Below are 25,617 nucleotides of genomic sequence, written 5' to 3' on the forward strand. Positions count from 1 at the left end.
TGAGTGGTGACTTTATCTTTGAATCCCCAGGCTTAGCATTATGTTCGACACTTTAAGGTTGGGTAGTGGTGCAATGAATAAAACATAGGACCTGAATTCAAATCAAGCCTCAGACAGTAGCTGTGTGACCCTGAGCAAATTACTTAATCCGTAGTTAACTCAATTCTTCATGTGTAAAATGGGGACACACTGGAGAAAAAAAATGCAATCCTCTTCAATATCTTTGCTGCAATTCACATAATTTCATATTTATAAATCACAGCTTTTGGTACAGATATCACACCACAAAGACAATGATACAGCGTGAGGTCAACTGTCAAATGGTTCTTAAAAGTACAATCTTGAAATTTGTCACATCCAATTCTTTTTGGAAAAATGATTTTTAGGAAGGATGGAGATGGTAAAGTACAGCTAAAAATAAACTTCATTAATTGCTCAGTTCAAATGAGGTCCCAGAGTTGGACACAACTGAACAAAAAAGACTGGATAGTGTTGTGGACAAAACACTATGTCTGGTGAAGCAAAGTTGTGTCCATGGGGATTTTCTAGGCAAAGATGTTGGTCTGCCTTTTCTTTCTCTCAATATTTATAGAAGGAAACCAAGGCAAAGAGGATTAAGTGACTCAAAGCATGGCAATCTGTTGCACCACTCTGTGGCTGGACTAGAGTTCAAATCCAACTTCAAAATTATATGATTAGGGACAAACAGTGGAACATAATAGTATCTATCTCCAAGGATTGTTTGTGAGGATCTAATGAGATATGGCTTTGTAAATCTTACATACTAATGGCCATTATCAATAAATGCATTTTCATTTATTTAATTCCCCACAATTATAGGTGGTAGAAGGCTATCTTCACTCATTAGATAAAAAAAGTTGAGTGTTTTTTGTCTTACTTAAGATCATACAATTAGTTAAAAACTAGGACTAGAAGTCAAGTTTCTGGCTCTTACTGCCTCTTTTGACATAAATAATGGTGAAGCCCCAAGGCAAAGTCTTTAACATCTAAAATGCTTAGAAACTTGGATGTGTTTAGTAAGGAGAAGGTGTGATATGTTGACATAATCTTCAAAAATTCAGTTCTAAATTCATAAGGACCTAGAAGTTCTTTTTAAAAAACCCTTTATTTTTGTTTAAAGTAACTTTTTGAAATCTTCAGATGCAAATATGAAATCCTTACTTCTAAGACAAGATACAAAGGGTCAAAAGAATAGTTCCAGAAGCCACCACACTTCTCTTTGGATAGAAATCATCTATAGCTGTACAGTCTGTTCACATATATTTCATACCTGTTGTTTTCATATACAAAAAGCTGCAGTTCATACCATTCCGTATTTACAAATCACAGCTCTTGGTACAGATATCACACCACAAAAACAAATAATATAGGGTGAGGTCAATTATAAAATGGTTCTTAAAAGTACAATCTTGAAATTTGTCACATCCAATTCTTTTTGGAATTTTTAGGAAGCACTGAGACAGCAAAGTACGGCTAAGATTAGTCTTCATTAATTGTTCAAAGTTGTTCAATATCCCTTTTCAAAAAAAAAAAAAAAAAAAAAAAAGACACAAAACATCAATTAAAACTGACTAGGAGGGAATATATCAGCAATTGCAGAATATTCACTATGATGCTTCCCAAGAAGTCACCAATACATCTTCCACAATACACTTCTGGTCGGCAGCTGTTTCTGGCCATGTGACTAAAAGTTCATTTATGCGCACTGGAAGATAAGGTCCTGCATAGTACAATTTCATGAGCCCTCCAAAAGAGATTCTGTCACTTTAGCAGCTCTTATCAACCTAGGTTTCAGAAGGCCTATTGAGAAGCAAATACACACAACCTAATACCATGATACTTTAATGTATGTCCCATCTTCTTTGAGGAGCTCTAAATAGTCCTTCAATGGCCATTTCACTGAGCCTCACAACACCTTTGTGAGGTAGATATAGTACATGGCATGTAACATTTCTGCACAATTTGAGTAAACCAATACTGGTTTGGGAATGATGGGTCCTGTTTCCCATGCCAAGAAAAACTTTGTGTAGCTTTTTAAAAAAGCAGCTCCTTTTAATCACTATTTATAGAAAAGTGGACAACCCCTCTTACCCTCACTCCCATCACAGCCCCCACCATTCTTAAATTTCAAAGCTCAGACCTGCTGGACCAGCTTAACTCAGAGCTGGAACAGCAACACTCACAACAATTGGGTTTCTAGTCTGCGTACTTCTTTGACCACAAGATCAATGTTGATAATTGGGTTAAAGTACAGGGCCCAGTAAAATAAACAGTTGCAAATAAACTGAGGGATAATAGGCCAAAAAATGGCCACAAAAAGTCCCTGTGTTGATACTTTCCAAAAATGGCTCCACATTATGTGAGGAACAGTTCTGAAACAAGAAAAAGATTATATTAGAGCGCAAATCTATGGAGAGGTTCTGTTCATTGCTATGGGCACGAACATGCCTTTTTTCAAACAGTGGGAAGAATCATCTCACCTATTTCCAAAGAACCTGACCCAGATTAATACGTATGTCCTATTTTGTATAAAAGAGTATTGTATGCTGTAGTTGCTTCTGATTTATTTGCCCCCAAATTTGCAGGCTATTACAAAGTCAAATCTCTTTCTTCAAAAAGAAAAACATGTTTCTTACTGAATCCATATGTGAAGCAGCATGGTATAGTAGAAACAAAACTGGACTTGAATTTAGGAGGAAAAATGATAACCTTTGATTACTCATTGTAAGATGGAAAAAGTTATACACACAGTATTGATTTTATAAGGTTGGTAGAAAAGAGCTTTCTAAACTTAACAGTTTACATGTAAGTTATCAGTTTCTAAGATTCTACATACTCTGGGGCAAATGATTCATTTGCATTTTCCTTTAGAGTACAATTCCAACTGATATACTCTGATTGGTGTAGTCTGCTTGTTTTCTTGGATATTATGGGGTTTTCAGGGTCACTAAGGAATGGGAAGGAAATAAAATGTAAAAAGGCAAAGACACAATTTCTTTAGCATTCCAAAAGAAAAAAATGTACTCCAGTTTGGATCAATATACATCCAGGAGTCATTTTATAACAGGATCATAGAATATGAAATCTGGGGAAAAAACCCTCACAATCATTTAATCCAAAACCCTCAGTTAGAGGAAGCTAGGTAGAATACTGAAAGGACCATCACCCTCAAGACTCAGAAAGAGCAGAGTTCAAATCTTCCCTTAGATACGTAATGTATGAGTGAACTTGGGCAGGTCATGTAACCTCTTAGGTTCACTTCCTTTCATCTATAAAATGAAGGGATTGGGATAGATGTCCTTAAAGATTCTTTCCAGATCTAAATTTCTGAATCTACTATTAGATAAGAAATAGCTGGAAGTGACTAAAGGACAATAAGTCAAGTTAGATCATTATCAAATGAAACAGTATTTGTAAAGCTCATGGCACAGGGTAAGCATTTAATAAATGCCTGTTCCCTCTCCTTTCTTACTCTGAGTTTATACACCAGGAAGAAAACCTGGAATGTTTAATGTCTAATTCCTTTTCTATTATATCATAGTGCATTCTGCCTAGAAACATTTTATTTTAGTTCTTTCCTTAAAAAAATCTTTCCTCCTAGGCACATGCTGATGTTTACATGTAAATAATACTTGGGGAAATATTTTATAAGTGACTATTAATTTTTAAAATATCTCCCCAAATAAGACAATCTTCAAAATACTTCAAAGATAGCTTCTTGTCCTGAAAAATATTTTTCCCCAAGCCCTGCTATTTCATCCATTTCTATACTTACTTCAAGTCATTTCTTGACCAAATCCTCCAAAAAGAAAATAACTCCAGAACAGAGAGCAACATGGCATTAACAATAAGAAACCGTGATGTCCAATAGTGTACATCCAGCCAATCCCAGGCAAATTCAGCAATTAATTGATATGGAAGAAAAGAATATTTAACAAGGAATTCTCTCCACTGCTTCCAAGTGGGCTCTTTAAAGTCCTTTGGGGAAAAGGAAAAAATATGTAGTTTTTATGAACTATTTGGTTATAATGATTAATTTTTACTTTTTATTCCTTTTTGAAATAATTTAATGAAGTTAATTCTAAGATTAAAACAAAGATCCCTACTAAAGCAAACATGGGACATTAGGTAGGCCAAAAAAATAATTCAAGGAACACTTCACGTAAAAACCAAGCTGAAGTTCTTTCATATAAAGCTAAGGCAATCCTCAGGACACTGACTTAGTTGATTAAAGTTCCTTATTGTTGGTGGATTTGTGAACTGATCCAACTATTCTGGAGAGCAGAACTATACCCAAAGGACTATCATATTATGTATACTCTTTGATCCAGTAGTATTGGACCTAAATCCCAAAGAGATCATTAAAGGGAAAAGGACCCATGTGCAAAAATGTTTGTGGCAGCTCTTTTTGTAGTGGCAAGGAACTGGAAACCAACTGGAAAGATTTAGATGAACTGATGCTAAGTAAATAGAACCAAGAGAACATCGTATATGGCAACAAGATTATGTGATGATTAACTGTGATGGATGTGGCTCTTTTCAACAATGAGGGGATTCAGGCCAATTCTAATAAACTTGGGATGGAGAGAGCCATCTTAATCCAGAAAGAAAACTATGGGAACTGAATGTAGATCAAAGGATATCTTCAACTTTTTTTATTACTGTTTTTTTTTCTTTATCATTTTTTCCCTCTTTGACTTGATTTTTTTCTTGTGCAGCATGATAAATGTGGAAATCTATTTAGAAAAACTGCACATCTTTAACCTATATTGGATTACCTGCTGCCTGGGAATGGGATAGGGAGGGAGGGAAGGAGAAAAATTTGGAAAACAAGGTTTAGCAAGGGTGAACGTTGAAAATTATCTTTGCATGTAGTTTGGGAAAAAAAAAAAGTTCAGAATCCTAGAATATAGAAGGTGTGGGACAAAAAAAAAAAAAAAAAAAAAAAAAAGATACAGAATCATTAAATCAATTATTACTGGTATTTCTAGCTTGATAGACAATCATCACTATACTCACACCAACCTAAGGAATGGGAGAGTGATGATGAGGGAATCTAGCCACAAGGTAGAAGAGAAAAAAGAAAATCTCTTCCAGCTGGTGGAAGCTAAGGTGACTCAGGCCACACCTAAATGGAACAAGGTCTATTAGATGAACTTTAAAGTATAGGATTGTTAGCTCTTAAATGTAATCTGCTGAAGGAAGAGGAAAAATAATTTCTAATGGGGAAATTCATTCCTGACCAATATATTAGTTCTTTTAAAGGAGTAAAAGAAAGACTATAAACAAGGGAAGGAACAGCAAACTACTTTTTTATACCACTTCATTAAAAAAAATGACCAGTTTCTATACCAAAGAGATTTAAAAATTAAGTCATTGCCAGATTTGTGGGATTGTTTGTTCTTTACTGGTCTTACATAGTATCTGTCTATAAAGAGATTATAGTTTTTCTAAACAAAAATAAATTCAAAGAAAGTTTAGGTAAAGTTTATTAAAAAATAGACCTACAGTGACTTATTCAGCAAACTTAGGGATACTTTAGATACAAACCCAAGGTTCTAAGTTTAACAATTTAGATGATAACCCAGCTAACAGGTCAAGCATCAACATCAAAGGCAGACAATCAGGGTGGGGCAGATAAAAATTTGACTCACCATGTCAATTTGGTGTTTTATTTGTCCATTACCATAAGCTTCTAAATGCCTGCCATGAGCAAAGCACCTACTGAGCACTGCTCTCAGTGTTTTGTATGGCATATGACTTTGTAATATGATATGGGCAATGCCACCATTTAGCATTCATTCAGGTATACAACATATCTCCTTGTGAACTTGTAAGTCACATTTGCTTACTTCTTTACTCTCTGGAGTAAAACATTCCATAAATAATGCAATGATGACTGAAGAAGCTAATTTTGTTGGTATAACAACTGATGAACATCCCAGCCCTTTTGTAACTTTGAAAATTTTGTTGTGGGCAAAAAATTCATTATTCATTAGCCAATCTACATACACCAAGCCTCAGATTATAGATCTCTAAATTTTAGTTTCCTCATTTGTAAAATCTAAGAGAATAATACTGGCCATTAGAAGTACCATAATACAGTGGATAGAGGGGCAACTCGGCATTTAGGAAGATCTGGATTCGAGTCCCATCTTTAACACATACTAACAGATGCATGTCCATGACCAAGTCACTATTTAACTTCTCAGTGATCCAGATCAATCTCTTAAAACTACCAGTTATAAGTGAATTACTGATCAGCATTGGTGAAAGGAGTTTCTACAACAGGAAGGAAGGAAACAAGCATTTATTAATTACCTAGAATGTGCCCAAATACTTTACAAATTTTGTATCATTTGATCCTCATAATCCCAGAAGTTTTGTGCTATTATAATCCCTATTTTAGAGTTGAAAAAACTGAGATTAAGTGACTTGCCTAGGGTTACATAGCAAGTATATGTCTTAGGTTGAATCTTAACTCTAGTCTTTTGGACTCTAGTACCAATGCTACTATGCTACTTAGATGTCCCTCCATAGTTTCCCAAATGAACGAAATCATAGATTAAAATTAATTTAATTTAATTTTATAATAGCTTTTTATTTTTTCAAATACAAAGATAGTTTTCAACATTCATCTTTGCAAAACCTTCTGTTTGAAATTTTTTTCCTTCCCTCCTCCCTCCCCTAGACAGAAAGCAATACAACATAGGTTAAACATGTAGTACAATTCTTCTAAATACATTTCCATATTAATCATGCTGTGCAAGAAAAAATCAGATCAAAAGGGGAGACACATAAAGAAAAACAAAACAAAAATAAAGCAAAAAAAACAAACCCAAGAAAACAAAAAACAATAACAAAAGGTGAAAATACTATGCTTTGTTCCATATTCAGTCTCCATAATTCCTCTCTGGATACAAATGGTTCTTTCCCTCACAAGTCTATGAATTACTTCTTTGTTGAAAAGAGCTAAATCCATCATAGTCAATCAACACATTATCATGTTGTTGCTGTGCACAATAATGTTCTATTACATTTATATGCCATAACTTATTTAGCCATTCCTTAACTTATGAGCAAGCACTCAATCTCCAGTTCCTTGCCACTACAAAAAGAGCTGCTACAAACATTTTTGCACATGGGGTTCTTTTCCCTTTTATTATGAACAGACCCAATTAAAAAAAAATGTTTAATACCTTTCAGGGATGTTATGATAAAAGGGCTTTATATATCTCAAGGTGGGGCATAATCAAGGCAAGTTAAGTTATTTCTATTGTCCCATATCAAATTCTTATCAAAGCATTTGGTTCAATAACGTGTGTGTGTGTGTGTGTGTGTGTGTGTGTGTGTGTGTGTGTGTATCCATCAAAGTCAAGATATTCTTAAAAAAAAACTTACTAGAAACTTTGTGATGATATCTTCTTTTTCTTGCACAGGACATATTGTATGGATGAAAGGTAGGAAGGTTTCAGCATAATCAAACAAATACAGATACAACATACTGAGTCTTGGGGAGCTCTTCAGGGCATACAGTAGGAATAATGACTTGCCTGGATTGACAGCCTGAAATGTATTAGAAAGTGAACAATGAAATATTAAAAACACGAGGAAATCATACTTTTAAACTCACTTTAAACCATTTTATAAAAAAAAAAATTATACTTTTTATTGCAGCCTTAAATAAATGAAGTTAACAATGAGAAAAAATAGTATTTTTCATTAATATCCAATATATAAAGTCCCAATTTCTAAAATTATTTTAAAATGCCTGATTAGAGAAGCAGTAGCCCTACATAAAAGTGTCTTCTAAGTCTGAAGATCAAAAATTCTACAGTACTGCAAATTCCAGTTACAAAAACAATGCCAGGATTGGTTCTATTACAAGTCTTCAGGAAAAGTATACTCAAGCCAACTCAAAGAATCATATTAATGGAACTCTTGGCCTGAAAAGATAAAAGTTCTTAGCTACTTTCCAGAAGATAAGGAAAGAAAAATTGAAATACAAATGACCAGGGGCAGCTAGGTGGCGCAGTGGATAGAGTACCAGCCTTGAGTTCAGGAGGACCCGAGTTCAAATCTGGTCTCAGACACTTAACACTTCCTAACTGTGTGATCTTGGGCAAGTCACTTAACCCCAGCCTCAGAGGAAATACAAATGACCACAAGCACCCAGCATAGAAATATTAAACATAAAAGTATTCGTTTGATGAAAAAAAAATATTTAGATGATTATTAGCATAAATGGAAAATTTAAGGAACCCCATTATGATATAATGTAAATATCAGGGAAGGAGCAAAAGGACACTGACATTAACTATGTGATCTTATGTAAATCATGAAACCTCTTTATGTCTTCATTTCCTCAAACATATAAGTTTAAGAGATGCTGTGAATACATAAGTAGACAATTCCTATGTCTTTCTAGGTTCAAAATTTGGCTACATTTCCTTTCCCTATATGTCAACTTTCAAGGAGGTGATAGGAATGGTACCTATGATTTTACTGGCATAGGAACATACTCCAAGATTAGGAATTTCTTCTCCTAAGGTAGGTTAGAATCTTCTCAAAGATTCTTAGAGACTTGATTAGGTCATTGATATAAGGCAGAAGCCAGACTTAAATTCAGGTCTTCCTGAGTTGGAAACTGATTCACTATTCACTACACTATACTGTTTATCATGTTGATGGAATGGAAATCAGTGGTACAAAAAAATCCATTTGGCTATGGAATGTAGCATTTATTTTTGCAATAAAATTACTTTTACTAATTACAATATTCTCATATTACTAGTAAAATTAGTGTCAACATCTTAAAAGATCCAGAGTGAAAAGTTCAGGACTGGGAAACATTTTGTTTAAAGAATCCCAGAAGCTAATGAGTTGGCTGGAATATATCTAACTCTCTGACTTTATGGGGCTTTCATAGTATATTACAATTATACTTCATTCATAAAATTTTAAGAGCTTAAAGGAATCACTTGTTCCAATACACCTAATTTTATACATGAGAAAAGTAAAACTCAATATCCAAGGTTATACATCTGGTAGTGCTAAAGTTGGGACTGACTGAAAGAGGAAGACCTGGGTTCTAATTTAGTACTTTATCTTAAAAATTCACATATGGTTTATTCTATGTATGAAGAAGGGAATCAATGGCTATAAAAGTTTACCTTGTATTCCCAAAGATTCTGTGGGGGCTTTACTCCTAAAGTTTTGACACGCTCCAGTTCCATTATGATGGCTTTTCTGTGGCTACTATTCTCTATGTTATATGGAGCCTTTGAAAAGTCTTCATCTGTCAGTGTTAAAAGCAATCTATGGTAAGGGAGCAAAAAAGAAAAAAAAAAATCTGTTCTTTGAGATTACGTGTTGAAAATACCCCTTCCGTGTTCAAAATTTCTTATTGGAAGAAAATCCCAAACTTGTAAAAGAGCTAAAGCATTTAATACACCTGGAACTCAACACATATACTCTTCTGTGGAGGCTACCATAGCAATATAGTAAATCATTCTCATTAAGAGGCCAAAAAAACTATTTAAAAACAAACAAAAAATACTGCTCTAAAATCCATAAAGTGACTGAGCTCCCAAGTCTCAGCAACAATGCTTAATGAGAAATAAATGTATATAAATGAATATTATACAGGAATAGTATTACTGTAATGAGATTAATGAGATCTACAATTTTCATATTAATCAACATGATATATGTAATGATAATAGTATTTAAATTTATAGGTGCTTCCCTATTTTCCACAAGATCCTGACTTGGAAGCAGAGATTACAGCTGACATGTCACAACTGAAGTGATCATTCAGATTCCCTGACATGCTAACAATCCCCTGAGCTTATAACTACCAAATGAACTGAACCAGATGCCTTGCTTCTGCTCCCAGCCACGCTTAACCCTGGTTCTGTGTCCCACTGAACAATTACAAGGCTTGACAATCCTAACAACTTGGATACTGTTTGCTTGTGTTTTTCACACTTAAAAACCCTACCCCTGCCATTAGCAAATGAGACCTCTTCTTAGGAAGGTGGACTTCACTTGCAAGTTGTTTCCCTCACTTTGAAATTAAACTTCTCTTTGATGTCTGACTCTTCTGTCTCTAGCTTGCTCTGTTCAGCTCCAGCCTACAGATTAGAGGCTGATTCAGGCTGGTTAATGGCATAAGAGGCCACTTAAGATGCAACAAGTAGGACATCAGAGTCACTTGACACGGCTCTTTTCTTGGTAGAGCATAACAGTTAGCTCATGCTCAAGGTGTCTGTTAAATGGTTTGTTTAAATAATAAACTTACTCAACTCCAATAGCTTAAAAAAAGCAAACATTAACAGAGACTTGATAAGTGGAAGAGTACATATTAATTAGAAATTAATTTCAAATCATCTGAAATAGCTATATACATAAAAACATTAGAATCATTATACTAGATCAGCCGCACAATCCATCCAAAACAAAATTCAATTTTTGACATTAGCACTAAGGCTGGCTTATAGATAAGAATAGTTCAAAGATTGCAGTTATATCTTTAAAAATTTCTGAGTTTTGTATAGTTTTTTTACAGCCACATACAGTTCTCTAAATACATTCTCAGTTTTTTTTTTTGTTTTGTTTTTTTTTAAACATAGGGTTAATTCTATGTTACTATCCATTGGCTTAAAATAACCCTTCCCCATATATGTCTTATTCCCTTTCATACTTTGGAGATGTGGTTTTTGGTAGACAATTCTATGTTCAACTCTATCCAAAGCCAGTCTGACTTTATATAGACTTAAAATACATTTCATCTCAGCTTTAGTCACTGCATCTTAACTCTATGAACAAAAGTTTTTTCAGTCTCACTTATTATTGTAGGTGATCTTCTAGTTCCACTGGTTTTGTTTGGTTGGTTTTTGTTTTGTTGGGGAGAACCACTTTGTTGGTATTATTATCTTAGGAATATTTTATGATAGGTCACATAGGCAAAATACAAAGTAATAATAGTATAGATTCAGAATGACCATCTTATATTCCCCAATTTAAGGTATAGCTATATTTACAGGAATTTCAACTGTGAAAAAAGCTGAAAATTATAAGGAGACTTTCAAGAGAAAGTAAGTGAACAGCAGCTGAAGTTTGTCTCCATTTTGAAGCAACTTCAATAATTTTCTGTTTATCCACAAATGACATGTAGGTTTTATTTTTTTTCAAAACTTGAAGGATTCATTTCTCTGGTGTATATACTCCATCTTCTGATGTAGACTACAACCCTTCCACACACACTGAAATCTTTATGAGTTACTGTAGATGAAAAAAATTTGAGTAAACTTCCTGTTCTCAACTAAGCTGGTCTCTGGATGAGACACATAAGTCACTTCCAGGCCTAAATTTAGCTTTCCAGCTTGGTTAGATTTGTCAGAGCTTGTCTCCCCTGGCAGTCTTTGGGGCAACTCAGGGTCACTTTCATAACATGAGATATCAGAGTTAAGCAAAGGAGTGAGATTTTATTTATATGTTAATTTAATTATACTAATTTTTTCCCTTCTGAAAGCTCTGATCTACCACAACAGTGGACTATCTTTAAAAATGTCAATGTATTGCTTACCTGCCATTAACTCTTTCAGATAAAAATCTTTCTCTATAAAGAGAGGCCCAAGGGCCCAATTGCTCTAGCCAGAAGATGACTTCTTCAGCCGTCCATTTTGCAACAGATTTGTGAACAAGCAGGTCATGCTCTGACTCTCTACTGCTCCAGTGATATACAAGTAAAACCACCTAGAAAAGATAATAACAAGTTTAAGGCATAATTAACTGTAATGTTTCAGTTGTTAAAAATCAAAGTTTCAAGGGGGGGGAAAAAAAGCACATTTCCTGTGAGCTGTGCTTAGCAGTATCTGGCACACAGAGATTCTTCTTCTTTTTTTTTTAATTAAAGCTTTTTATTTTTCAAAGCATGCATAGACAATTCTTCAACATTAGACCTTGTAAAACCTTGTGTTTTAATTTCCCCCTTCCCCCATGCCCTCCCCTAAATGGCAAGCAGTCCAATATGTTAAACATGGAAGAAATGTTAAATCCAATATATGCATACACATTTATACAATTATTGTGCTGCACAAGAAAATAAAATCAACCCAGTAAGAAAAAAACAAAAAACAAAAAACAAAATAAAATGCAAGAGACAAAAAAAAAAAAAAAAAAAAAAGAGTGAAAAATACAATGTTATGAATCACATTCAGTTCCCACAGTCCTCTTTCTGGGTGTCAATGGTTCTCTTCATCACTGAACAATTGGAACTGGTTTGAATCATCTCATTGCTGAAGAGGGCCCGTCCATCAGAAGTGATCACCATATAATCTCGTTGTTGCTGTGTATAATGATCTCCTGGTTCTGCTCATTTCACTTAGCATCAATTCATGTAAGTCTCTCCAGGGCTCTCTGAAATCATGCTGCTGGTCATTTCTTACAGAGCAATAATATTCCATAACGTTCATATACCACAATTTATTCAGCCATTCTCCATGAGCATCCATTTAATTTTCAGTTTCTAGCCACTACAAAAAAGGCTGCCACAAACATTTTTTGCACATGTGAGTCCCTTTCCCTCCTTTAAGATCTCTTTGGGATATAAGTCCAGTAGAAACACTGCTAGATCAAAGTTTGATAACTTTTAAAGCATAGTTCTAAAATGTTCTCCAGAATGGTTGGATCTGTTCAGTTCCACTAACAATGTATTAGTGTCCCAGTTTTCCCACATCCCCTCCAATATTCATTATTATCTTTTCCTGTCATCTTAGCCAATCTGAGAGGTCATACACAGATTCTTAATAAAAATTTATTGATTTTTTTTTCATTTATAATGAAAATCTTTAATATGAAAGCAGGTCAGTTATACCATTGAAAGTCACCTTGAAAAGTATTTATTTACCTCTTTGCTCTTTGTTATATTTTCCAGTCATTCCACCGAGAACCTGAACAATCAAGGAAACACCAAGAAATCTGTGCTAGTATTACTAGTATAAACTAGTACAGTTTGTTTTCATAAGCTTAAAATAAGCACCAAATTAATTGGGACCAGCTGAAGGTTGAATCCTCTTTAGATGTAATACTAATCCCATATAATAAGTAGACAATCATATAGCTTCATGAAGAAGCAGCAATGTGGAGTGAATAAAGTCAGAAATACCTGGGTTTAAGGGATGTTTTTACATAAAGACCTGTGGGATCCTTGGAAAGCTACAACCTCTCAGTGCCGCAGGGTATCTTGTCAAGACTGTAAAATGATGTGCAGCTGCCAATCTGCACTAGCAGTGGGAGTTTCTTCACTGGCAATTCCTAATACCAATGAAATCATAGGTCCCAATCAAAAAAGCAAAATAGAACAATATCTTTAACCTGGTATCTTTCTATTTAAATAAAATATGCAATATTTAGGTTTTTACAACATATAACACATACAGAAATACTATTAAGCTTTATTTAGTATACCAAAGTTCCATATATGAAGAAATTTATTTGAAATGAGGAATTTTAAATGCTCACCAGTGATTTATTGCGTAACTTCACTTAAGTTTTTTTTGTTTCATTTTGATTAGTTTTTTAATGAGATTTGAAATTTCACTGGTGTATAAAACTCCCAGTAAGAAAACACTCTTTGCCAAAGCAGATCAGCATAGACCCTGCACCTTACAGTGTTGGAGACTTACCAGGATATTGACTTGTCAAGGATCCCACAGTCAATGTGTAAATATAGAACTCAAGCCCAGATCTTTCTGACTGTACCTGCTACATATGGCTACTTCTTTCATGATACCATTTAATGATCTAGTCATATTTAAAGAGAAATAGGCTTAAATTAGCAAATGAAGTGGAGAGGGAATTGGACAAAAGATAAACTTACTGCAACACCAGTTAAAGCTGTCAATACTCCAGAAAAAAATCCCCCTCCTCTTTGAGGATTTGCTCGTCCTGCATTTGGAGCTACAGAAATTTGATCATTGCCATATTTATGAAAGGCTGCAAGACTATGGACTATATCACTGTTCTGCTGAATGTCTTCTAATCTCAACTTGATGGCATCAGGAAATAACTTTTCAATGGCATCTCTAAAAAGAAAACAAAATCAAACAAAATCATTTAATAATTCATAAGGATATGTAGTAAAGCTTTGAACCCTGATTTAAAGTCTGGTAGTAGGGAAAATACTAGTATTTTGCTTATGATGTAGTAGGCTCCGTTGGTTTAACTTTAACTAAAGAATCTAACAGTTCAGTGAAAACTAAATCTTGTAAAAGAGGACTTTAACTTAAACTTTCAAGAAATTTTTATGTGACTTCAGGTATATAGGTATATAAAATAAGTATACAAATCAAATAATTACTGATAATAAACCATAATTTCACAATCCCATATTCAGTTATGAGATACCATGTGAGATCACAACCCACAGTTTAAGAAAAGCAAACCACTAAAGGATGAAAGCAGTCTTTGAAACATAACCTAACATCATTTTCACTAACTTATGCATAACTATTTGTCGTATTACCTCACTAATGTGACTAAGTGAAGTCAGTAATAAAGAAATGAGTAAAGTCCAGATTTTCAGTCCTACTTTGCCCAAGATAAACTATATAACATTATAATATAACTAAAGCACTAGTCCTGTATTCAAAAAGATTTGAGTTCAAAACCAGCCTCACGACACTTTGTGTAACCCTGGGCAAATAATTTAATCCTGATTGTCTTCCCACCAAAAAGAAAGCCCAATTTTATATTATAGAAACTGAAACTACTTGTTGGTTATCTGACCTACCACATATTGCTTTATTTATTTATTTATTTTTTTTGAGGCTGGGGTTAAGTGACTTGCCCAGGGTCACACAGCTAGGAACTGTTGAGTATCTGAGATCACATTTGAACTCGGGTCCGCCTGAATTTAAGGCTGGTGCTCTCTCGCCACCTAGCTGCTCCCACATATTGCTTTATAATGTGTAATATACTGTATAATATGTGAAAGATTTGCAGAAATAATCATACCAATAACCATTATTTAAAAGAATTGTGTGGCTAAACCATTTGCCCTGAAAGGAAAAATCTAGGTTATATCATATGACTCAGGAAGTCATTATTAAAGGCAAATTGTTTCAAGTAAATAATCTGATAATCAGAATTATCATCTATGCTTATTAAAAAACCTCTAGGTAAGAAGAAATCAAATTCTGCCCTTTTTAACTTATGGTTTAAAGCTTCAAATGATGTTACAATAGATCAAAAAAAAGAAAAAACAACAATTAGACCTCTTCTGAATTTGCCTTTTTCAAACATGGGGCAATAGTATCTCCTATTCATAAGACCATTATAAAAGCTACCTATCTATGCTTTGGATGATGACTGAGGATTACCTTAGCAGAATATTTACTTTTGGAAAACCTTCCCATTTCTCTCGACATTCTGGACATTCTGTTTTCTTGGAAGACACCCACCATAGAGCCAGGCAATGTCGACACAAACTGTGTCCGCAGTTCAAGGTGGTTGGATTCACCAGGATATCATAACAGCAATGGCAAGAAAATTCACTAACAGAAATTTGACGACTAACACCAGAGATGGGTTTCTCTTTTTCAGTGCTTGCCATGTTGGGTGCAATTAGCTGAACGTCTTCCATCTTTTTCTAGATCATTCCGTACTCTGAAGATATATCTATTTCAGTCTTAAGAGCTTCATTAAATCTAGGAGAAAAAAAGGTGTAGGAGAAAATAAAACAAGAATTAACCAAAATCATTCTACTCATAATAAAATGTCCTTCTAAGCTTTTATTACTAAAACTTTAAATCAATTAGGATAGATGAGGTTTATAAAAATCTTTGCCATTTCTTACAGATTTCAGTGGCTGAGGGAAAGTCCAATGTAGATTACTAGATTCTTTGCAACTGGAGTCTTAGAGTGTTGAGGGTATCAAGAGGTCAAGTAATTTGCTGAGAGTCACAAATGTCCAAAGGACAAAAGCCTAGTCTTCTGGCCTCTACAATTCCACAGCTGCCTCTATCTTAAATACTTATCAGTCCTAAATCTTATTCCCTGAGAGTTTTACATTCTAGTTGTAAAAGTGAAATGCAAATAAACCAATAAACTAATCCTAGCCAACATATTAATAGATGCTAACTACAAATAGGAAACAATTACATCCCTCCTTAGCCAGTGTATTTTTAAATGCCTTCTGGAGACAATGTCTTAATAAAGGAATGACAAAAGGTGAAAATTTCAGGTACCAGGGCATGTCAGTGGGGAAGAAGGAAGTAAATTTTTTTTAAAGGTCCAATTATATGCCAGTTTTAAACACTTTACAAATATTTTCACAACAGTCTCATGCTCATTTTGTTGCTGTTGTTTCTGCTGTGTCCAATTCTATGACCTGATTTGGAGATTTCTTGGCAAAAATACTGAAGAGTTTGCCCTTTGTTTTTCCAGCTCATTCTACAGATGAGGAAATTGAGGCCCAGAGAATTGTTTAAAGTCACATATTCAGCAAGCAGCTGAGGCTGACTTTGAATTCTGATCTTCCTGACTTCAGGCCTATCGCTCCAGCCATTGTACCATCCAGGTGCCTCTAGGATTGTTTCATTTTTCAAAATAGTTATATCTCCAGGGCTTATTGCAGTGCCTGGTTAAAAAAACACTTGTTGATTGGTATGTTTAAGCAAGTAAGATTATCATGGAGCTCTTCAACTCAAGAGTTCATAAATCGTCTTCTATGACTAGGAGTAGGGGAATGGTTAGCAGGGATTATTGTTCTCCTTTTGAATTAGTATGAAATTTTTCTTCTACTCATCTTGAGAAGTAGAAAGTTCACTTAAGTTTCATCAGTCACTTGATAAAATGGAAAACAACTAAATATCTGAGTACTCTGGTTTTCCAAAAAGTGCTTGGGTCAGAATTTGTCTCCCAGGGACCACTACAAAATTTTTAGTGGTAAATAAGCATCCTATTGGCTGTTTGGCTAATCATTTTTGAATAGTGGTAGATCTCATTGTAAAGGACATCAAATGGGACAGTCAAAATGTCACTTGTAGGTTTGTTACAAGGGAGGATTTTATGAAATTGAGTAGGAGGCAAGGATAGTGAGGAAGAAAGAGGAGGAAGAAGAGAAGAGTGCATAAGAGATAGACGATGAAAGGCAGTTTTTAGTATTCCCATGCAAAGGTAATATATGATTAAAAAAACAAAAACAATTACTTGCTGAGTAAGTTTCATATTTATCTTTTAGGGGGGCTTTTTTGCAGTTTGAAATGTTATTAATTATTAATTATGTTTATTTTTTCTGGTTACACATGTATATTAACTTTTTAAATACACTTTTTTTTTTTTTTTAAATGAATCATGTTGAAAGAGGAAAATCAGAACAAAAGGGGACAAACCATGGGAGAGGGGAAAAAACAAAACAAAACAGAAAAAAGAAGTGAACATAGCATGTACTGATTTACATTCAATCTCCATGATGCAGATAGTGTTTTCTATCCAAAGTTTATTGGGATTGCCTTGGATCACTGAACGACTGAGAAGAACCAAGTCTTTCCTAACTAGGAATCATGGCACAATCTTGCTATTACTGTGTATGAAGAGGATTAAAAAAAAATCAACTTAAGCTCTTTTATGGTGGCAAAGCATTGAAAAATGAGTAGATGCCCATCAATTGGGGAATGACTGAATAAGTTACAATACATGAAAGTAATGGAAATATTCTATAAAAAATGATGAACAAGCTTATTTTAGAAAGGCCTGAGAGAATTTACAGGAATTGATGCTGAGTGAAAGAAGAACCAGGAATAAATTGTACACAGTATAATGGAACAGTCAAAATGTCATTTGTAAGTTTGTTACTTTTTTTATTTTTGTTTTTTACTCTCATGGTTTTTCCCTTTTGTTCTGATTTTTCTCTCTCCAACATGATTCATGAAGAAATGTGTATTTTTTTTCCATTATAGCTTTTTATTTACAAGATATATGCATGGGTAATTTTTCAGCACTGACAATTGCAAAACCTTTTGTTCCAACTTTTCCCCTCCTTCCCCCAACCCCTTCCCCAGATAGCAGGTTGACCAATACATGTTAAATATGTTAAAGTATAAGTTTAATACAATATATGTATACATGTCCATACAGTTATTTTGTTGTACAAATAGAATTGGACTTTGAAATATTGGACAATTAGCCTGTGAAAGAAATCAAAAATTCAGGTGGACAAAAATAGAGGGATTGGGACTTCTATGTAGTGGTTCACACTCATTTCCCAGAGTTCTTTCCCTGGGTATAGCTGGTTCAATTCATTACTGCTCAATTGGTGGCCATGTCCATCAGAATTGATCATCATATAGTATTGTTATTGAAGTATATAATGATCTCTTGGTCCTGCTCATTTCACTCAGCATCAGGTCATGTAAATCTCTCCAGGCCTTTCTGAAATCGTCCTGCTGATCATTTCTTATAGAACAATAATATTCCATAATATTCATGTACCACAATTTATTCAGCCATTCTCCAATTGATAGGCATCAAAGAAATGTGTATTTTAAAAGTTAATATACATGTTAATGTTACATATACAGTTAATATGCAGAAAAAATAAAACAATTAATTTTTTTAAAATTAAGTGCAAGAATAGATACTCCTCAGATTAACACGCAGTCCATTGACAATCATCTCAGATATCTGGAAGGTAATGTTCTGGGCCCCAAATTGTAGGATGAAAAAAAAGTAGCCTGAAGTGAATTTGGGAAATTGGATGAAGATATCAAGAAGCTCTATGAAATAAAAGCCCAATTTTTTAATGCCAGTTTTCTTTAAGTGATTGTATATTGCTGTAAAATCATAAAATACAGAAATGTTGGCTCTCCTTTCACATACAGAAAAATATTCACAGCAGCATTTTTTTTATTTAACTTCTGCTCAACAAAAACCCATTACTTGGCTCTTGAGGGTGGAGCCAATGGGAGCTACTAAGCAGTCATTCCTCTAAACACCAAAACCTGCCCAGATCCCACCAATGTTTCTTCTTCTAATGAATAGGTATGGAGCTTTTAGCTTCCTGGTTGTGAGAAAAGTTTACCCAATAACATTGCTTTGATGAATATGGAATCTCCAACTACAAACTTTCTAGCAAGAGGAGACATCCAAGCTTTCCTATTTGCCCTACCACTAAACCCTAAGGACCCCTATCTAAATTGTCCTTACACCCTAGGAACTACCAGATCTTAATGTCCATTCTGCAAGTGATCTCTCTTATATGTGTTTCCTCCAATTAAAAAATGCTAACTCACTAAAAGTAGAAATTGTTTCAGTTTTCTTTGTGTATTCCCAGCAGTGCTTGGCACACAGGAAACACTAGGATAGGTAAAACCCAAAATGACTAAGGAAACAAAGGTTTAAGCATAATGATTGCCAAATGTATAGGGAGCAGACCTCCTCACTTGGCATTGGATTACCAATATGGGGGCAACAGACTTTTAGGCATTAAAAGAAAACAACAGGATATAAAGCAGCATAAAACGAAGAAATTAAGCAGATGGTCTCTTTATGAAGACAATACAATAATGTAAATAAAAAGAGTATTAAAATAATGCTGAACAGTGGCACTCTAGAAAAGGTGAAGACAAACATCTCCTCTTTGAAGGTGGTGAACCCGCTCAGTTTCTGCCCTTAGAAAAAAGGGTATGAAGCTCACCCACAACAGCAAAGAAAGAGGGCAGCACAGGGATACACTTTTCCTGGCTGTCAAACCTCACATTATTTCCTTCAATCTGGATGAGGTTAGGACCTATATCAAGAGCAGACAAACTGTTTCAGCATCAGCTCCATTGGGAAGAAACATAAGCCAGCCCTCAAGGCATCAGATATGTGACCAGCACTGGTAGCCTTGCCCTGGGCTGGGGGGGGGGGGGAAGAAAAAGGGGGGAAGTAGGGTAAGAGGAAAGGGATGGAAAGCCTCACTTTTAAAACTTTAATCACCTCCAGGCCCCTGGGATCAACAAGAACTAAGATAATAAACTTGTTACAGTGAAACTACCGCTACAAAGAAATACAAAAGCATCTGAGTGATATTCATTACTGAGTTTAAAATTTGGATTTCAACATTAGTCCAAAATATGCTTTATTCCTGTTAAAGCAGCACCAAAAGTAGCTCAAGAAATGCTAAAGGATTAACGTTTCTGGATACCAAGAAGGAATTTATGACTAAAGGACTAGAGATCATTACTGATCACAAAATAGAAAATTTTGATTATATCAAATTGAAAAGTTTTTGTACAAACAAAACTAATGCAGACAAGATTAGAAGGGAAGCAATAAACTGGGAAAACATTTTTAAAGTCAAAGGTTCTGATAAAGGCCTCATTTCCAAAATATATGGAGAATTGACTCTAATTTATAAGAAATCAAGTCATTCTCCATTTGATAAATGGTCAAAGCATATGAACAGACAATTCTCAGATAAAGAAATTGGAACTATTTCTAGCCATATGAAAAGATGCTCCAAGTCATTATTAATCAGAGAAATGCAAATTAAAACAACTCTTGAGATACCACTACACACCTGTCAGATTGGCTAGAATGACAGGGAAAGATAATGCGGAATGTTGGAGGGGATGTCAGAAAACTGCGACACTAATACATTGTTGGTGGAATTGGTGGAAATTCTGGAGAGTGATTTGGAACTATGCTCAAAAAGTTATCAAATTGTGCATACCCTTTGACCCAGCAGTGTTACTACTGGGCTTATATCCCAAAGAAATACTAAAGAAGGGAAAGGGACCTGTATGTGCAAGAATATTTGTGGCAGCCCTTTCTGTAGTAGCCAGAAATTGGAAACTGAGTGGATGCCCATCAATTGGAGAATGGCTGAACAAATTGTGGCATATGAATATTATGGAATATTATTGTTCTGTAATAAATGACCAGCAGGATGATTTCAGAAAGGCCTGGAGAGACTTACATGAACTGATGCTGAGTGAAATGAGCAAGACCAAGAGATCATTATACACTTCAACAACAATACTATATGATGATCAATTCTGATGGACATGGCCACCAACTGAGCAGTAATGAATTGAACCAGCTATACCCAGGGAAAGAACTCTGGGAAATGAGTGTGAACCACTACATAGAATTCCCAATCCCTCTATTATTGTCCATCTGCATTTTTTATTTCCTTCACAGGCTAATTGTACACTATTTCAAAGTCTAATTCTTTTTGTACAGCAAAATAACTGTATGGACATGTATACATATATTGTACTTAACTTCTACTTTAACATATTTAACATGTATTGGTCAACCTGCTATCTGGGGAAGGGATTGGGGGAAGGAGGGAAAAGTTGGAACAAAAGGTTTTGCAATTGTCAATGCTGAAAAATTGTCCATACACATATCTTGTAAATAAAAAGCTATAATAAAAAAGAATATTTCTAAGAATATTTAATAACACACTTGAATAAAAGAAAAGTCAGAATCCTAACAAGAAACCAAAAGTTCAAGCCTCAAGATATATCAAACTCCAAAACAAAGATTTTTTTTAAAATCCTTTTAACTGGAAATTAGTATGGCAGAAACTAGGCATGGACCCATATTTAACACCACATACTAAGATTAGATCAAAATGGGTCCAAGATTTAGGCATAAAGAACGAAATCATAAATAAATTGGAGGAACAGGGGATGGTTTACCTCTCAGACCTGTGCAGGAGGAAGGAATTTATGACCAGAGGAGAACTAGAGATCATTATTGATCACAAAATAGAAAATTTTGATTACACCAAATTAAAAAGTTTCTGCACAAACAAAACTAATGCAAACAAGATTAGAAGGGAAGTAACAAATTGGGAAAACATTTTTACAGTTAAAGGTTCTGATAAAGGCCTCATCTCCAAAAATATACAGAGAATTGACTTTAATTTATAAGAAATCAAGCCATTCTCCAATTGATAAATGGTCAAAGGATATGAACAGACAATTTTCAGATGATGAAATTAAAACTATTTCTACTATGAGTGTTCCAAATCACTATTGATCAGAGAAATGCAAATTAAGACAACTCTGAGATATCATTACACACCTGTCAGTTGGCTAAGATGACAGGAACAAATAACGATGAATGTTGGAGGGGCTGTGGGAAAACTGGGACACTGATGCATTGTTGGTGGAGTTGTGAAAGAATCCAACCATTCTGGAGAGCAATCTGGAATTATGCCCAAAAAGTTATCAAAATGTGCATACCCTTTGACCCAGCCATACTATTACTGGGCTTATATCCCAAGGAAATACTAAAGAAGGGAAAGGGACCTGTATGTGCCAAAATGTTTGTGGCAGCCCTTTTCATAGTGGCTAGAAGCTGGAAGATGAATGGATGTCCATCAATTGGAGAATGGTTGGGTAAATTATGGTATATGAAGGTTATGGAATATTATTGTTCTGTAAGAAATGACCAACAGGAGGAATACAGAGAGGCTTGGAAAGACTTATATCAACTGATGCTAAGTGAAATGAGCAGAATCAGAAGATCATTATACACTTCAACAATGATACTGTACGAGGATGTATGCTGATGGAAGTGGATATCTTCAACATAGAGAAGAGCTAATCCAATTCCAATTGATTAATGATGGACAGAATCAGCTACATCCAGAAAAGGAACACTAGGAAATGAGTGTAAACTGTTATTTTTACCTTCTGAATCCAATTCTTCCTGTGAACAAGAAATTTGGTTCTACACACATATATTGTACCTAGAATATATTGTAATATATTTAACATGTATAAGACTGCCTGCCATCTGGGAGAGGGGGTTGGGGGAGGAGGGGAAAAAAATCTGAACAGAAGTAAGTGCAAGGGATAATGTTATAAAAAATTACCCATGCATATGTACTGTCAAAAAAAAGTAATAATTATAAAATAAAATAAAAATTAAATTAAAAAAATCCTTTTAATCCAGACCTCAAGAAAGATTAAATTATAAATCAGAATGCATTAATCAGCATTGTTTCAATGGTGGTTAAGAAAATATATACTTGAAACTAACTTTCCAGCAAACCCTATAATTCTTTTCTGAAGACAGAAGAATAACACTTGAAAACTTATAAGACTTCAAAGAACTCCATGACAAAAGACTTCAACTGAAAAGAACTAAGATCAGAGAAATACAACAATATTTCCTTTAGGTGGATAAGTTAATATAGTCAACAAAGTTTTAAAAGCGTATTGATAAGTATTGTTATGATTATAAAGTAAAATTTACAAACCTCTAAGAAAGAAATTTAAGAGTGTTATATACTGACTTCAATTCAATAAATAATAAATTCCTCAGAGGGGAAAAAAGATCAAGAGACACAAAGACATCAAAAATCTGATGAAATATGCCTTTTTCTTCTTGGCAAAGTGTTACCACTAGAAATAAAGAAATTATTTCCACATGCAACCAAATATTTATTTTACTCTGCTGTATTTTTATTTTTTGGCTATGAGAGAGAGAGGGTTCTACAGGAAGAAGAGGTACAGAGATGTTAAAAAAAAAATAATTCAATAAAACACAAAAGAAAAAGAGGGATAATGTGTTATTATTGCACTGATGTTTTAAGATGGAAAGCCTTTAGAACATTAGATGGATCCTTTAGGAAGAATTTATGAGGAGACATGGACAAGAAACATGAAGAATGAGAAAGCATGGATGGACTGTAGTCTGCATTGATAACAGCAAAGAATCCATATTGTCTAGTTCTAAATGAGCACAAAGAGAATTTTGGTTAAATTATTAATGATCTTGGTGACATTGTTGGTAGAGTTGTGAAATAATCTAACCATTATGGAGATAGAACTATGTCCAAAGGTTGGTTAATTGATTGTTGTTCTTCATACTCAAGAGGACACAAAATGACATTACCACATTAGAGTCAAGTTACAGTGTGTCTGACTGTGGCTGATCAGAGCAACATAAGCTGGGAAAGCTCTGCCACAGATTGGTCACCAATAGTCCAAATGAACATTTGGGGTAGCTTCTCTAATTTTGTGCATCTCACATTTCCTTTGGGCTAATTCAATTGTTTTGTTCATAGAGCAAAACACCTTTGATGAGGGCACATCATGCTGGGTGATTCTATGCCAATGTCTTCCATGTCACACAATCAATTCTAAAGTGCTAATGAGACCTTGAGAATGTCTTTGTATCACTCCTTGTGAGCCCTGCCTTTTGTGAGTTCTCTACAAAATAAATTTATTGGCAAACATACATTTGTCATTTGAGCAATGTGGTCAGCCCAAGAGAGTTGTGCTCTCTGCAACAGAGTTGGAATGCTTGGCAGTTTAGTTTGAGAAAAGACTTCAGTGTCTGGTATCTTATCCTTCCAGGTGATCTTCAGAATCTTCCTAAGTCAGTTCACATGGAAGCAATTCAGTTTCCTGGCATGACACTGATAGACTGTCCAGGTTTCACAGGCACACAAAAATGCGGTCAGTACAACGGCTTGGTAGACTTTCGGTTTTGGTAGCCAGTCCAATACCTCTCCTCTTTCACACTTTCCTTCGGAGCCTCCCAAACCCTGAGCTAACTCTGTCAATGTATGCATCAATCTCATTATCAATGTGGATATCACTAGAAAGTATACTGCTAGGGAAAGAGAACTTATCCACAGCATTCAAAAATTTACCATTTACTGTAATTGATGATTCCCAATATGAATAGTGTGGTGTTGGCCAATGGAAGATCTGTATTTTGTTGGTGTTAAATGTTAGGTCAAAATTAGTATAAGTAGCAGAGAACTAATCCATACTTTTCTGCATCTCAGTTTCAGATGCTACATTCAGTACATAACTACCAGCAGACAAAATTCCACGCACCAAAACTCCCTCCACTCTAGTGACTTTAATTCCATGTTTGTCCTCACTGACAGTGTTTGACAACATGTCTGAAAAGTTGAGCCAAAGGACAATAAAACTGAAAATACTCTTTGATCCAACAATGTCACTATTGAATCTATCTCCCAAAGAAATCTTTATAAAAGAGGTAAAAGAATACATGTGCAAAAATTCTCATAGCAGCTGTTTTTTGTGGTATCAAGGAACTGGAAATTAAGTAGATGTCCCTCAAATGGGAAATAGCTGAATAAGTTATGGAATATCCATGTAATAAAATATTAGTGTTCTATAAGAAATGATGAGCAGGCTGATTTCAGTAAAACCTGTAAAGACTTACACAAACTAATGCTGAATGAAGTGAGCAGAACCAAGAGAACATTATACACAGTAAAAACAAGATTTTGACGATCAACTGTGATGGACTTGGCTCTTTTCAATAATGCAGTGATTCAAGGCAATTCCATTGGACTTGGGCTGGAAAATACCATCCACATCCAGAGAAAGAACAATGGAGACTGAATATGGATTAAAGAAAAATAGTATCTTCACCTTTTTTTGATTGTTTTCCTCAGGACTTTTTCACCTTTGGTCTGATTTCTCTTGCATATGACAAATATGGAAATATGTTTGAAAGAACTACACATATTTAACTTATATCAGATTATTTGTTGACTTGGGGAGGGGGAGGTTAAAGGAGAAAAATCTGGAACACAAAATC

At 34.7% G+C, this 25,617-nt stretch overlaps 1 protein-coding gene across 1 annotated transcript in view; it reads right to left on the minus strand.

Moving 5' to 3' along the window:
• Nucleotides 1-1,107: 1,107 nt before the first annotated feature.
• Nucleotides 1,108-25,617, minus strand: part of BFAR (bifunctional apoptosis regulator) — a 35,939-nt gene continuing 11,429 nt past the window's right edge. The window contains exons 2-8 of the mRNA XM_074280568.1: nt 15,408-15,734; nt 13,907-14,111; nt 11,612-11,781; nt 9,195-9,339; nt 7,423-7,587; nt 3,797-3,999; nt 1,108-2,393 (exon numbers count right to left, since the gene is read on the minus strand). Coding sequence (XP_074136669.1) covers nt 2,201-2,393; nt 3,797-3,999; nt 7,423-7,587; nt 9,195-9,339; nt 11,612-11,781; nt 13,907-14,111; nt 15,408-15,670 — 1,344 coding nt within the window. The 5' untranslated portion in view covers nt 15,671-15,734 and the 3' untranslated portion in view covers nt 1,108-2,200. The remainder of the gene's footprint in view (nt 2,394-3,796; nt 4,000-7,422; nt 7,588-9,194; nt 9,340-11,611; nt 11,782-13,906; nt 14,112-15,407; nt 15,735-25,617) is intronic.

The sequence above is a fragment of the Sminthopsis crassicaudata genome, chromosome 1 (assembly GCF_048593235.1).
Source record: "Sminthopsis crassicaudata isolate SCR6 chromosome 1, ASM4859323v1, whole genome shotgun sequence".
Taxonomy (NCBI): Eukaryota; Metazoa; Chordata; class Mammalia; order Dasyuromorphia; family Dasyuridae; genus Sminthopsis; species Sminthopsis crassicaudata.